The sequence below is a fragment of the Micromys minutus genome (genome assembly GCF_963924665.1).
Source record: "Micromys minutus genome assembly, chromosome: 28".
Taxonomy (NCBI): Eukaryota; Metazoa; Chordata; class Mammalia; order Rodentia; family Muridae; genus Micromys; species Micromys minutus.
Window position 1 is genome coordinate 7,098,354 of NC_137963.1, and position 15,543 is coordinate 7,113,896.

Genomic DNA, 15,543 nt, shown 5'->3' on the forward strand with positions numbered 1-15,543 from the left:
ATACCCAAGAAACAATTCACAGACCTTATGAAGCTCAAAAAGAACAAAGGCCAAAATGTGGATGCCTCAATCCTTCTTAGAACGGAGAACAAAACACTCATGGAAGGAATACAAGGTCTAATAGAGGAGTAGGGATTTAAGAAAAGATCATTCAAAGGCTGCCTCACTTGACCCAAACACTATTGATTCAAGAAGAGCTTGCAAAGGGTTAGCAACCTCATGGGAAGAACAACACTATCAACCAACCAACCCTCCAGAGCTCCCATGGACTAAAACACCAACCACTGAGCACACATGGAGAGACCCATGGCTCCAGTTGCATATGAAGCAGAAGATGGCAGTGTCTGGCATCAATGTGAGAAGAGGACTTTGGTCCAGTGAGGGCGTGGAGACAAGTGGACATGGAAGGGGGATGGAAACAGAGCAGGGGAAGGGGATAACATTTGAAATTTAAATACAGAGGGTATGTAATTTAAAAAAGAGAAATTTCAAAAAAAAAAAAAAAAAAAGAAGAAGAAGAAAAAAGAAAGAAATCACAAAAGGAGACAAAGGAGACAACCCTGGAGATAAAAAAAACCTCAAAAAGATATCAGGAGTCATAGATGTATGCATCAACAATGCAATATAAAAGATAAAAGAGAGCATTTCAGGTGCAGAAGGTATCACAGAAAACATTGTCACAACAGTCAAAAAATGCAAAATGCAAAACCCTTCTGACCCAAAACATCCAGGAAATCCAGGACACAATGAGAAGGCCAAACCTAAGGATAACAGGTATAGAAGAGAGCAAAGATTCCCAACTTAAAGGGCCAGTAAATATCTTCAACAAAATTATAGAAGAACACTTTTCTAACCGAAAGATAGAGATGCCCATGAACATACAAGAAGCTTACAGAACTCCAACTAGACTAGGCCAGAAAATAAATTTCTTCCATCACATAATAGTCAAAATACTAAAGGCACAAGACAAAGAATATTAAAACCAACAAGGGAAAGAGGTCAAGTAACATAAAAAGGCAGAGCTATTAGAATTACACTAGACTTCTCACTGGAGACTGTAAAAGCCAGAAGATCCTGGGCACATGTTACACAGATTGACCTGAAGAGAACACAATGCCATCCGAGGCTACTATACCCAGCAAAACTCTCAATACAACAGATGGAGAAATATTCCATGATAAAGTCAAATTTACACAATATTTTTACACAAGATAATAGAAGGAAAACTCCAAAAACAAGGAAGAAAACAATACCTGAGAAAAAGCAAGGACATAATCTTTCGACAAACCCAGAAGATACTGACACAAATATTATTCCACCTCTAACCATAAAAATAAAAGGTAACAACAATCACTTTTCCTTAATATCTCTTAACATCAATGGACACAGTTCCCCACTAAAGATATAGACTAACAGACTGGATATGGAATCACAATTTCCAACCTCAACCTGTGTTATAGAGCAATTATGATAAAAATTGCATGGTATTGGTACAGAGACAGGCTGGTAGATCAATTGAATAGTATAAGGCTCATAAATGAACACACACACACACACCTATGGTCACTTGATCTTTCACAAAGGAGCTAAAAACATTCAATGGGAAAAGGACAGCCTCTTCAACAAATGGTCCTGGTTAAACTGGCAGATAGTATGAAGAAGAATGCAAATCGATCCCTTTTTTAATCTCCTGTACAAAGCTCAAGTCCAAGTGGATCAAGGACCTCCACATAAAAACAGACACACTGAAACTAACAGAAGAGAAAGTGGGAAAGATTTTTGAACACTTGGGCACAGGGGAAAATTTCCTGAATAGAACTTCGGTAGCTTTTGATCTAAGATCAACAATTGCAAAATTGACCTTGTAAAATTGCAAAGCTTCTGTAATGCAAAGGACACTGTTTTTTTTTTTCCTTCCTTCCTTCCTTCCTTCCTTCCTTCCTTCCTTCCTTCCTTCCTTTCTTTCTTTCTTTCTTTCTCTCTTTCAGTCCTCTCTGTTTGGTTTGGTTTGATAGCACAGTTTTGATTGGGTTGTTCATTTTTTTTTTGTTTATTTTCTCTGTTCTTTGAATATTCCAGACACGAATCCTCTATCAGATGTTTGTATGTTAAATAATTATGTTCCTCATTCATATTACATTTAAATAGAATACAAAGAGGTATATTAAGCAAAATATATAGTCATTAGTAAGGCATAAAGAGGTCTAAGAGTGCTTTATAAACCTATTATCAAATAAACACAGGAGTCTTACTTATAAAAGGCTTGGTTTTCTACCCCACATTTCCATAAATGTTTGCAGGCAGCAGGTGTTGAAGTATGGAATGCCAAAACAGCATTTTTCTGTTCAAAAAAATAACAAGAAAGTGTATGTTAAGCACAGTTTAAATTATTCATGCTTTTCATTAAGGTATTGTATCCTACTACATTTTTTTTTTTTGTTGTACATTGATGTTGCTTTAGGCAAATGAGTCTTTATACATTCCTGTGTGGAGGCAAGAGATGGAATTTGGATGTCTTCCTTTACTACTCTTTAACGCATTCTTTGAGACAGTCTCTTACTGAACTTGGAGTACACTAACTATTTCAATGAGAGTGACAGTCCAACCAGGTCTAGAGGTGGCTCTTCTTCACACACAACTGGGGGCAAGGGTTTTATGTGGGAGCTGGGTACTCAAACTAAAATCATTGTAGTTGCATAGCAAGCACTTTAACCCATTGAGCCTTCTTTCTAGGAACCCCTCCAATATTACTACATTCCTTAAAGCTGAAATGGTATGGGTTTTTCCTTACTCATCAGACATTAGTAATCTATTTAAATGCTATACAGAGTTGACTGATTCATACTCCTTACCAATACTCTAGGTATCACCTCTATCAATTGATATCTATCAATTGTCAAATCTAGGTATCACCTCTATCTATTGATAGATATATTCTACGTATCTTTATCAATTTTTGAGTAATTTAAAATTACCACACTGGAAGAACATTTGAGTCTAATGTCAAAGGTCAAAAAAATCAACAAACTTCAGGCCTAGCTTTAAGGTCCAATATTTTACTAATAGTTTACCATCAAGTCCATTTTCTAGGGAACCACAAAACTATTGGGGAAAAACCACTTGGGATTATATGCTGTGGCTAAAACTCTTTATCTAGTGTTGATTTATATCTAGGTTTTTTTTTTTACATATTTTTCCTTCATTTTGTTTATCCACAAAAACTTAGAGTTTATGTTTTATATTTAATGAATAAAGTTTACCCCAATCTGACTTTTTAACATAGCTTTTTACAGTGAACACTGTTCAGTCACTTTATTTTTCCCTGTGGATTGCCAGTTAATTCTCTGGTCCTATACTGTTTTTAGCAAATAGCTTTCATTATCCCCACTCTTCAAAGTCACTCTCTTTGGGGGCAACCGTACTAAAAGCTATTTTATTCTTGGATCTTTCTTAAGCATACACACGCTTGCACACACATTCACAACTAATTATAAAATTGGTATCTGACCTCCTTCTGGGAGCCAATCACATAAAATGTCTTCCCTTCAAACTTCAATTTGCAGACATCTGACCTAAGAAAAGAAAGTCTCTGGGTGAAAAGGAAAAAAAAAAAAGCTTTACAGATAAACAAAATGCCTGACTTTTTCATATTAATCTATCTGACTTACAAATGCCAAGGAAACTATAATGAATCAAAATACTTTTTTAAATCATCAGTGATGGTCTGTTGAGAATGGAAGTCTCTAAGTAAATTATGTAGCAATTTTCTTCCCAAGAGTTGATACACCACAAGCTCAGAATTATTTTACATTGATACAATTAGGATACATTTAAGAAGTTCTGTTTATTGTTAGGTAATGCTTACTTGTAAATAGTAACAACTGAAATATCAATTGGTGAGCACATTTTGAGAACTGAAAAGAATATGAGTAGGATGATAAGGACCATTATTTTTCATTCCTCTCCGACCACCTCTAGGAAGAACATATACCACATTACAGATTTTAAGAGAACCAGTCCGGTTGCCATTGAAATTCTCAAAAAAAAAAAAAAAAAAAAAAAAAAAAGGTGTGGTCAAAAGGCAACTTTGATTTTAATCTCAAAAGGCAATTTGATGTAAACCTGTTTTGAATGTAGATCCATGATCATTTCCTTGATGACTGAAAAGAGGGATTTTTAATCTATCTCTTTTATTTAATTTTTAGAATAGTTATATTGCATGTATGTTTTTCCCATGAAAAAAAGAAACAGTGATACTACATTCATCTGTTTCAGTTTAGGTAGAGAATTTTGAAATGATAGCAAAGCTTGACTTAAAAAACATACACCACTATGACTTACATGAGAAGAAAATTTGTATAGCAAGAGATGCATGGTTATAAGAAATAGAGATGTTTAGGAAGATGCCAGGAAGGATCCACATGAACACAATACCAGTAACATAGGCAACCTGAAGAAACGAAACCAGAACCAAATACTCCAGAGACTATTCACCTCAATATTTCAAAGGTCCCCTCCACAAAATGATGCTCAAGAGGAAAAGACATGCTATCCATGTGCATTTAGGTAGAGTAGTTTCTACTCAAAACATTCCAGGTCTCTCTCAAGTAAGTTTGAAGACCCAAGTATATAATGTCGTCTAAGATTTTGGCAATCCTAGGATAGAATGAGGGCAGTCTTCAAGTTACCCATGCTTCACAAGCTAAGTTGGAATATCTATGGTAGCTACCCTGGGATTGACTGAAGTTAACACATTGGAGCTTCTTTGTCAGATGCTGATAATCTAGAGAAGAAAACCAAATAGCAACATCACATAACAATCTATAGTTATCAAATTATAGCAGATTTTTAAAGCACTCTTATAAACATTGTATTTGTTTCTCCTCCAATTCCTTCAACCTTTCTAAGACAACCGTACATACCCAATACCCATTTTATGAACGAATACACTGAGACTCAAAGGACTTAAGAATGAGTTCTGAGATTCCTAACTGTGGAAGAAGAGGACAAATGGGCACAAAGGAGGATTGACAATATGACTGACTCAAAAAACACCAATGATCCAATAGAAACAGATGTATAAAAGTTTTGCGTCTTAGACAGATGCACCTAGCACTTGGAAAGAGCAGCATGCCTAGAAATAGACACATGTCTAGGAGTAATTCGCTATTCCGAGTCTTTTGTTTGTTCCATATCAAATTGAGGACATTTTTCTCTTTATGTAAAGAATGAGATGAAGATGTTGATTGAGATTGCAGAGTCAGTAAATTGTTTTTGGTAGGAAGGTCTTTTTTTTTTTTTTTTTTTAACCTTTTCACAATGTTAATTCTACCAATCTATAAGGTTGGAGGTCTTCAAATTCTAGTATGTTCCTCAATCTCTTCCTTTACACATTTCAGGTTTTCATTGAAGAACTTTTTTTGCCTCCTTGGTTATGTATATTCCAAATATTTTATTAATTTTAGAAACTGTTCAGAGGAGTGTGTCCATGATCTCTTTCTCAGCATGTTTGTTATTGTTATGTGTAAGGACTAGTAAATTTTGTAAGCCATTTGTGTACCTTAAAACACTTTGCTGAAATTAATAATAATTTCTACAACTTTTGCAGTCAAATTTTCATAACTTTTGGATATAAAATAATATAATCTTATAATAATTTGGCTTAATATCTTCCGATTTGTTTCCCTTCTATTGCCTTATTGCTTCAGCCTATGGTTTAATCACATAATGGATGAGGAGTAGAGATAGTGGGCAGTCCTTCCCATTCCTGATTTTAATCTGACTGATTAATGGTTCTATTTATTTAGGATGATGTTGGCCATGAGGTTGTAAAAATAACCTTTATTATGTTGGAATATATTTTCTACATTTCTACTTGTTCTTCGGCTTTTATTATGAAGGCTTGTTGAATCTTATCAAAGACTTCATTTTTTTTTTTTTTTTGCTTCTATTGAGATGATCCTGTGATTCTTGTATTTTTGTCCATTTATTTGGTTTATTACATTTATTTATCATATATGTCGAACTTGTATCAATCAACTTGATCATGAGGCATACTTCTTTGGATATGCCTGCATACAATTTGTAAGTATTTTATTGGGGTTTTTTTTTTTAAATCTATGTGTTTCAGTGATACTGGTGCAAACAGGTGTGTGTGTGTGGGTGTGTGTGTGTGTGTGCATGAGCGAACATATGTGGTTAACTGGTTTTGCTATTAGAGTAATATGGGCTTCATAGGAAAGGTTTGTTAATACTTTATGTTTCTATTACTTTTAATCATTGAAGAACTATTGGTTGTAGATGTTTTTTGGAAGCCAGTTAAAATTCTGCTTCTTCTTTACAGCTGATGAATCTACCAATTATGAAGCAACCAAGTAAAAGGTTACTACTTGTTTTACTTTCATTTTGATCGATATATAAAATACTCTCACCCAAAGGAGCTTAAGGGAAGAAAAGTTTATTGCAGGTTACAACTCCGCACATAATTCATCATTGAGATAACCTAAGGCATGAAGTCAAAATAGGAACTTGAAGGCAGCCCAGCACTCTATTCCATAGAGCAAGCACCGACCAAGAACTCTCCTTATCAGCTAATGGGTACTGCAGGGACCAGAGCTTTCTTCTAGCTTAAGACTATCTGCCTAGGAAATGGTACCCACAGTCCTGGCCCTTCCCATGTAAATTCCCTTCAAGGCAAATTCCCACAGAAATGTCCACAGACCAATCTGATCTTCTTTTCTGTTACTGTGATAAACACCATGACCAATAAATAAATAAATCACCCTGCAGGAACAATATGTTTAATTTTATTCTACACTTAAAGGTAAGAGCTTAGGGAAACCAGTGTGGCAGGAAGTCAAGGCCAGAACCTGGAGGCAGAAACTAAAGCAGAGACCACGTAGGAATGCTGCTTACTGGTTTCCTCCTCTGCTTTGCTCGGTTACATTTCTTATATCCTTCCAGTCCATCATTCAGAGGTGGTACCACTAAGAATAAGCTGGACCCTTAACATTAATTAATAAAGGAAAATGTCCCATAGACATGATCAGAGGCCAATTTGAGACAAACAATTTCTCAAGTCATTAAAAAAAAATTGTGACCTGAATTTTAGGTCAAGTGACAAAAGGTCTGTAGTAGAATCTACCCCTTGTTAAGTTGACAACAAACATCTTATTGTTAAGTAATCACTGTTTTTTAAAATTTGCTGCTCAAGATATCATGTTCCCATCACATTTCCATATAAGACACAATCCCACTTTTAATAAAATAAACCCATACGGTCTTTAAAAACCGCAGTAGTTCAAAAGTCAAAGTTCTCTTTGAAAAATCTGGCAATTTTACTGTCAGCTCACGGAAAATCCAAACTACCTCTGGGTATAATATTTCTAAAAATAAAATAAAATAAAATAAAATAAACAAATCCACCAGGGCACAGGAACAATAATATCAAATCAAAATCAAACTGTGAAAATAGCTCTGGGTCCAAATGTCTGGGACTCACTCAGGATCCTTGAAGGGTTTGAGCAACCCCATCCCGACAGCTCCACAGTCAACAGTACGTACGGACCCGTGTGCTCTACCAAATACTTCATCCACTACTCTTGGTGCTCTTCCCATGGTCATGCCCTTGAGGCTACATCTACATTAGTAGCTTCCTAGATTCTCTCCAGGAACCCTGGTCCTGTCACCTGCAACCACTTTTCAGCTTTGGTCTAGGACACCTTTAAGTCTACTGTAATCGAGGCTGCACCAGCACAAACAGCTATTCCTAGATGCTCTTCTGGAACTTTGAACCTACCATACGGTGTCAAGCTTCAGCTGTATTTTATGACTTTTTTTTAATGATTTCAAAAGCAGTATCATGTGAGAGACTCTTACATATTACCATGTTTGGCTCTCAGGTTGCGATGGAGTTTGGTTCCTACTGGACCAGTGTCCGCGTGCTGATTCTAAGAAAAGACTTCCCCTAGTAATGGTGGTCTTGTTACTTTTCTGTCCCACATAAGATTACTAATTGTTCCACCTAAGCAAACAAGGTTTCTCTTTCACAGAGTCTAATACAAAATATTATACAAACGACCCTGTTGGGAGCTTTTCTTTCTTCTAAAACTTCACAAGCCAAGCCTTCATTCTTTACATTGCTTTCAGCATTATATTTCAATTTCCCACAGAATAGCCCTTTAAGCTCTAACCACTCAATCTCTTGTGGCCCAAAGCTCCAAAATCCTGCAACAGTCTTCTCTAAGACTACCATGTTCAGGTGCGTCACAGAAGACCCTACTACAGGCACCAATATTTTCAAAAGATATTGGAGGGATGCTGATGCAACACTGCTTTCCTGTTCCAATGGCTTCTTCTGCTGCCTTTCTTATGTAGCTCATGCCTGCCTGCTCTGGGATGCTACAAAACACAGGACATGTTACACCAATTAATTAGCAAGCAAGGACCCACAGAGATGCCTGTGTTTTAGTGCAGTTTTTATTGATTCAATTCCTCAATTGAGAGTCACTCTTCTTAGTTGTGTCTAGGATTTGTATCTAGTCGACAAAAGCCAACAAGCTAACGCACTAGATAATTTTACGTTGCGTCAAGTTGACAGCTAAAGCTAACTAGGAAACTACCCGACAGTCCCAGAAAAAAGAATAATTACTAAGAGAAAGAGGAAGATTAAGAAAAGGCTAAGTCATTTGTTTTTCAAGGATGTACTTACCATTTTCTCAAGTGGATTCTTTTATTTCCCTGGAATACAACAAAACCTGCAGCAGTGAATCCTAAAAATGCTGTAGCACCTCTAGAATCCTGAAGAGATAAAAATAAAGACGTTTATGGATTGAGAAGTGTGATAAAGGACATGTTCATTGTCCTTCGTGTTGGGCTAATTTTAAGCAAGGCCAGCAACCACAGCCATGAATTAAGTGTTTAAGATGGAATTCCAAAGAAGACGACTTCTAAATTTTGGACAAAATCTAGGTTTATGTATTGCTTCTTCTTCGGAAATTGACATCTAATCCCAGCAGGAACACTCTGGTTTCCAGGGTTCTCAGTTGCCTGTGCTCTGCGTTTTCTCTCTACTGCTAGCACAGTCCTTGGTTGCCATTATCCACCTAACACAATGAAACCAACGCTTTGAGCATTCTGCCCACTTGATTCAACCCTATGCAGAATCTTTGACAATATCAGTATCAAAACCACCAGCAAAAGCCTACTTATCTCGCCCCCAAACCTGAAATTCTAAGCAACTCATGGACACCATGATGTCAAAACATAATAGAAAAACCCAGTCATTTTTCCCAAACAAAAAAACAAAAAAGAGGGAATTACATTTCTGAGAAGAATCTATGCCACTAAAAAGAAATAAACATATTTATATAATTACAAGAAACATCTGAGAAATACCATTAAACAGTTGTATAGGCAGAAAGAGACCGTGCATGTGTCAAACAGACAAGTAGAAGCACCCTAGCATACCCGGGTCACTTGGCAGCCTGACCTCTATTCTCATAGTCCGTGAGGCAATCGGGGTGGAGTAAACTCTGGGAAATGAGATATTTATGAAGTCCAAAGGCTTATGATGAGCAGACTAAGCTTAGTACTAGAGATTTAGTAATTAGCGAATGAGCTGTCTTGGTTTGGGAAAATGTAGATGCTCAAAGAGTAACTCCAAACCTTTTTGTTTTTAAATATTCTGATCGACATGAACACTTAGTTTAGAATTAGGGTTATTATTTGGCTGATCCATAGTTAAAATTCAGAGAAGTAAATGTTGATTACATGAATAATGTTTTGAGACTATGAACACAATACTATCTTATAAAATTGATAAGAAAAATATATTTTTGCCCTGGGAGATAGGTAAATTGGCAAAGTACCATCCAAGTATATACCTAGATATACAAATATCCAAGTATAAAGATCTGAGTTGAAATTCTCAAATCCACACTTAAAACTATCTAGATATAACATTGTGCACCTGTAAACCAAGCCTTGGTTATGGAATGAGAGAGGATTAGATATACTTTTTTTCTTTAAAAAAATGTCTTTCTTTTTTATTAGATCCCCTCTGTATTTACATTTCAAATGTTATCCCCTTCACCCTTTCTCTCCACTAGTCTCCATGAAGGTACACCCTCTCCCAAAACATACAGACTATTACTTTGTCCTTGGGTACACCTCAAAGATGGAAGGTCAGATCATGCTGCTAAAGGCACTATGTACTTCGCAAACAAGGCTCAAAGAACTCTAAGCTGGAACCAACTGAAAAATTCTCTATGGGAACTAACTCTCCTAATACCTGAAGATGCCATGCAAGCTTCCAAAGGAGTGGGGCAACCAACTATCTTACCTAGTTTAATGTCTATGTACCATATAAATGACCAGCATGGCATGCAAACACAAAGGGCACAGTAGCATGTGTACCTTGGTAACAACTAACAGATCTCTAATGGGGCTGAAGACCCACACAACAAGGAAACCATGCCTCATACTGGAAACCTAGCTAACTACTCAGTGTTAATAAAGGAAATTACGTTTGTCAAAGAATAATGTACAACCATGAATTTACTAAATCAGCATGATCCCTAACAAGCATCTGTAAAAATTTGTCCTTAGACTGAGAGTTAAGTGTATCCTTAACCCACTGTTAAGGAAACTTCTATTTGCAACATTTGGAGGGGCATATAGGAAGTGAAGGAAGAAAAGAAAGCAATACTGTAATTAAATTACAATCTTAAAAAAAAATGAAAGGAAAAAAACCAGCCCGCTTTTCTTGTGTCCATAGGTTTCAGTTGTGTTTTCATTTTCATTTAGTTCTAAAAAGTTTTAAGTTTAATTGTTGTTAGAATATTCAATCAGTATTGAGACATGCTTCCCCCTCCCCCTGATATATTGTCAATTTTGGCTAAAGATATTTTAGCCATTGGGGGGTAAAAGTTTGTTTTTTCTGTTCTTTTTAAAATTATTTAAAAAAATTTTTTTTTAGTGTTTGAATGAAATGCTCTATAGATGTCTGTAAGAATCACTTGATTTACAATGATATCTTAAAACAGCCTTTCTATGTTTTGTCTTTGTTTAGATTATTGAAGTATTGAAGAGAGAGGGTTAGAGAAGCTAGCACCTGTTACTGTGTTAGGGTCAATATGTGGAATTAGCTATAGTCTGTTTCCTTTATGAATTTGGATGTCATTGTGTCTAGTACATAAATGTGTAGAATTGTTAACATGCTCTTGATAGATTTTTCTTTTAATGCATAATGCAGTGTCTGCTCCTATTTCTTCTGATTAGATTTGGATTGATGAAATATTTATGCCTAATTCTTGGATCTGTATGCTTTGCTTGAAATATCTTCTCTCTATCTCTCACCATAAGGAAAAATCTATCTAGGATGGTGATGAGTATTTCTTGGATGTAGCAGAAAGCTGCCTTGGGTTTCAAGAGATCTTAAAGATATGCCACAGCCTCGATATTGGAGATCATAATCTTAATAGATGTGGTCTCTTGCTTTGCCGTATCCACTACATCCTTGGTTAAAGAAATTTACACAGCAGACCATGTAGATCAATTATCCAAAAACATGTCAATATCACTCATGATCCAGGAGACTATTGACATGGAACCTCAGGATACCTTTAGTATGATACAGATTTTGGCCCTGAAGAGCCAGCAGGGCATGGTCTCCACAAATGTGAATGGTTACTATGCATAAGGGTTGTGTGTGTGTTCTACTTTATGTTTCTTCTTGGGAGAATGTCCTTTATGCCAAGGTTAATAACTCCATGATGATCAGAGACAGTATCAGTCGGGGACTCAAGTGTGTGTCTAATGTCCTTAGGAAAATGCTAAACACTGTGACCTTTAGGATAGCCCTTAAGGCTGTGGGAAAGAACTCTAAAAATATTAGTTCAAAATATATAAATAGGATTTCTCAACTATGCAGAATATAAAGATTCAATGTGAGTTATATGAGGGGCTTCATGGACCTTAAGGAACAGAAGCAACTACACTTTGAGCCACTGTCAGAAAGATATTAAAGATGGAGATAAAGAGATTTGGGGAGTAGTGATTGCAAGGCAAGATCCCACCAAGGTAAGCTTATTGTTTGTGCTTACAAGGGCAGGCAGATTCCTGAGTTCAAGGTTATCTTGGGACAGAGTGAGGTTAGACCCCAGACAAGGTAGGAATAGCAATCTCAAAATCAGAACCTATCCAGATAGCTTATTGTCTGTGCTTACAAAGGCAGGCAGATCTCTGCATTTACTTATCATGATAAAAAAACAGGTACTTGCTGTCCTTCTCTAAGAATCAAGTGGTCTTAAAAATGCTCATCCATGAGGTAATCAAAAGGGACCTGAGGTGGACAATTGAATTTATATGTAAATAGAAGACTGGAATTTGGTGTGTCAGAGTTGAGTTATCTTGATGGGTTGTCTGGAAAGCCAGGAGGGGCAATACACAAGGTTGTCAGCTCATACCCCACCATTGACTTTGAGGTTTTTTTTTTGTTTTTTTTTTTTTTTTTTGCCACTACCAAATACCTCTTCTTCAGAACCACTCTCCAAGCTAAGGATGGTCCTTGGTAGAAAGATACATACTGTTTTGTAATCTAATTTGTTAGTCTGTCTGTTTATTGGGTTAATAGAACCATTAATATTCAGGTATTAATTACCATTCTATTAATTCCTGATATTTTGTTTGTACACTGTAGGTGTTTTTCCCTTTTTTGACTGACTTCTGAGATTGTTTACGACTTGTGTCATCTAGAGTGTAGTCAATGCCTTCAAACCGAACTTTTCCTTCTAGTGCTATCTACAGGATGGAATTGGTAGATAGAAATTTCGTAAATTTGTTTTTGTCATGGAATGTTGGGATTAACAGTTTTTTTCTGAGTATAGTAATCTCTTCTGTCATCTGTGGCCTTTAAAAGTTTGTAGAACATCTGGGCCCTTCTGGCTTTCAGAGTCCTCACTGAAATGTCAGGTGTTATTCCTATGGGCTTGCCTTTAAGTGTCTTTATCTTTTTTTTCTCTTCTTCCTTCCTCTTTTTTTCTTTGTTTGAAGATTAAAACCTTACAACCTTCTTTACTTTTGTGCCAAGATTATTTTTATTTTCTACATTTCACATTTTTTTTGACTGGCTTATCAATTTCTTTCACCTTGTCTGCAGACCTGAGAGTCTTTCTTCTATGTCTTTTCATCTATTGGCAATCATTACTTCTGAGCTTCATGTTTAAATTCTTGATACTTTTCACTTCTAGTTTTTTCTCTCTTTTTCTTTGCTTTCTTTTTTTTCTGTTTCTTTGTTAAATTATACTTTCATGTCTTGAGTTCTTTTTTCATTATTTTATTCATCCATTTGTGTTTTCACAATCTTTATTAAGACGTTTTTGTAATTTATATTTTGAGGTCCTTGTCATATGTTTCAGCTGAATTGCTTTATCTGAACCCAATGCAATAGGGTTGGTGGCTTCTGGAAGAGGCACCTGATTTTGTCTCTTCATGTGTGTATTTTGGTGTTGAGATCTAGACATCTGGAATTACAGTACTGAAGTAGTCCTGGCTTTGGTCTTTGTTGGATGGGTGCTCCATTCTGTGTGTGTTGTTTCCCATTCAAAATGCTAATCACATGCAATGACTGTGGAATTCATGGCAGAGAATGTTTTTGTGGGTAGGTAGGTATCACAAAGAAAGGGAGATGGGCTGGAAGGAAAAGGTGAAAAGGTTGTAGGAATGAACTAGGAATATCCTGGGTCTGTACCAAAAGGCAAAGTTTCTAGGAAATGAAGGTGGAATTGGAGGAGGATCTCCTCTGTGGAGGTTGCCGTGGTACTAAGAGTAAATCTGGAGAATCCAGAATGGAATACAGGAAGTACATTAAAGTTTGCCTAGTCTAGTCACTGGGGTCCATGGTATAGAGAAATACTGAGGGTAGGTAGGCACAAAAAGAATGGAGATGGTCTTGAAAGAAAGATTGTAAAGAGTAGCTTCAAGACTACAGTTTTGTTGATATAAACCTTAAATGTAAACTTGTTTGAATATTCTCACATTATGATAGAAATCATCAATTGCATAAATGAATAGGAACATATTTTAGAAAATGTGAATTCTCTAATATAATTAGCAAACATTTACAGGTCTCTAGCATAGACTTCAGTCATGCCCAAAACATGTGACCATAGTCTATTTCTTATTGTTGTGTTGTGGCTATATAAACCTCCTAAGTGTGTTCTGCCAAGCCTCCATGACAATAATTTCTTTTTGGAAAAAATGATGATTATATGGTGGCCTGTTGTGTGAGGGAGTTACCTTGCATGGGTGAGGATCCACCCCATACGTTTCCAATGTATGAGCTTTCATGAGTAAGTTGAATTCAGCAATGGCTGGGCTCTGACCTCTAAAATGACACACAAAAATCAAATTAGAGAAATCAAGTGAAATACAATCAATAGAAAGAGTAGTCCTTTAATCAGTGAATTGTTACTTTTTAAGTTAAATATAGAATAAAGATCTTTACATCAATAGCGCTGGGTACATTTGTCAGTATTTCTCACTATGTAGAACACTTTATAAATGTTATATTTTGTAGCTAATTATACAAAAGTATACTGTTGTATGTTTTCCACACCTCCGTGAGTATAGAATTAGTCAATATTATCCAGTTACCACTAAGGATGTCCCTGCAAATTAAATGTTAATATAAAACAAAACTCTAAATCTCTTCTTTACTACATATTTTAAAAGACTATTCAGGATGAATATTTCTTACTCAGACCAAAACTTTGGTGTTCTTCTGTCAACAATTCTAAACAAAACCTTCTGAGTACAAAAATTATAAGTAATTGTGCATAGAGCCCTGGATTGTCAGAGCAAGTGTCAAATATTAATTCTAGACCTGCCCTCTATTTTGGTAAACAAGCTGCAGAGAGAGGTGGTTACCAAATACAGATACAGTAAGAACTGAAACTACAATTTATTTCAAAGATCCAGCTCTGACTTACATGAACACACCACATAAATTAGATAGAGAGAATCCAAGTCATTCCCATTACTAAGCATCATGGCATAGCGTACAATGTGCTTGCTGTTAAAGAGTGAGGATTTGAGTTTGAGTTCTTAGAACTCATGTAAAAGACAGATGTAATGGTACCCATCTATCACAACATGGGTGGTGGAGAGGGAATCCCTGGAAAATCTCCTGGACCAGCTACTATAGTGTACATAGCAGAGTAAAGTTAGACTCTTCTTCAAATTAGGTGAAAAGTAAGTAGAAACACCCAAATGCTGTCTCTGCACTGTTATGTGTCAGTCCGAAAGCATGCAACTATACACATACAAAGAAACACACACACACACATACACACAGAGACCAGACAGAGACAGAGAGACAGAAAGCCTAGCCCCTGAATGACTTGTCTCTTCTAATGCTGCTTTTCACTCCCACACATGTGCTCTACATGTCACCATCCCTAGAGTGACCATCCAGCAGGTGATAAGCATGATCATGTCTTGCTCTTGAATCTATAACAGTGGGAGCTAAATAGATCTATTTTT

General features: G+C 36.2%; 1 protein-coding gene across 1 annotated transcript in view; it reads right to left on the reverse strand.

Annotated features, from left to right (window-relative positions):
* FRMD3 (FERM domain containing 3) overlaps positions 1-15,543 on the reverse strand; it is a gene marked incomplete at both ends in the record, with an annotated part of 123,529 nt that overhangs the window by 13,163 nt on the left and 94,823 nt on the right. Inside the window, 4 exons of the mRNA XM_080940333.1 lie at positions 2,253-2,341; positions 3,509-3,572; positions 8,711-8,799; positions 14,299-14,386. Of these exons, the coding sequence (XP_080796459.1) occupies positions 2,253-2,341; positions 3,509-3,572; positions 8,711-8,799; positions 14,299-14,386 (330 nt within the window). The remainder of the gene's footprint in view (positions 1-2,252; positions 2,342-3,508; positions 3,573-8,710; positions 8,800-14,298; positions 14,387-15,543) is intronic.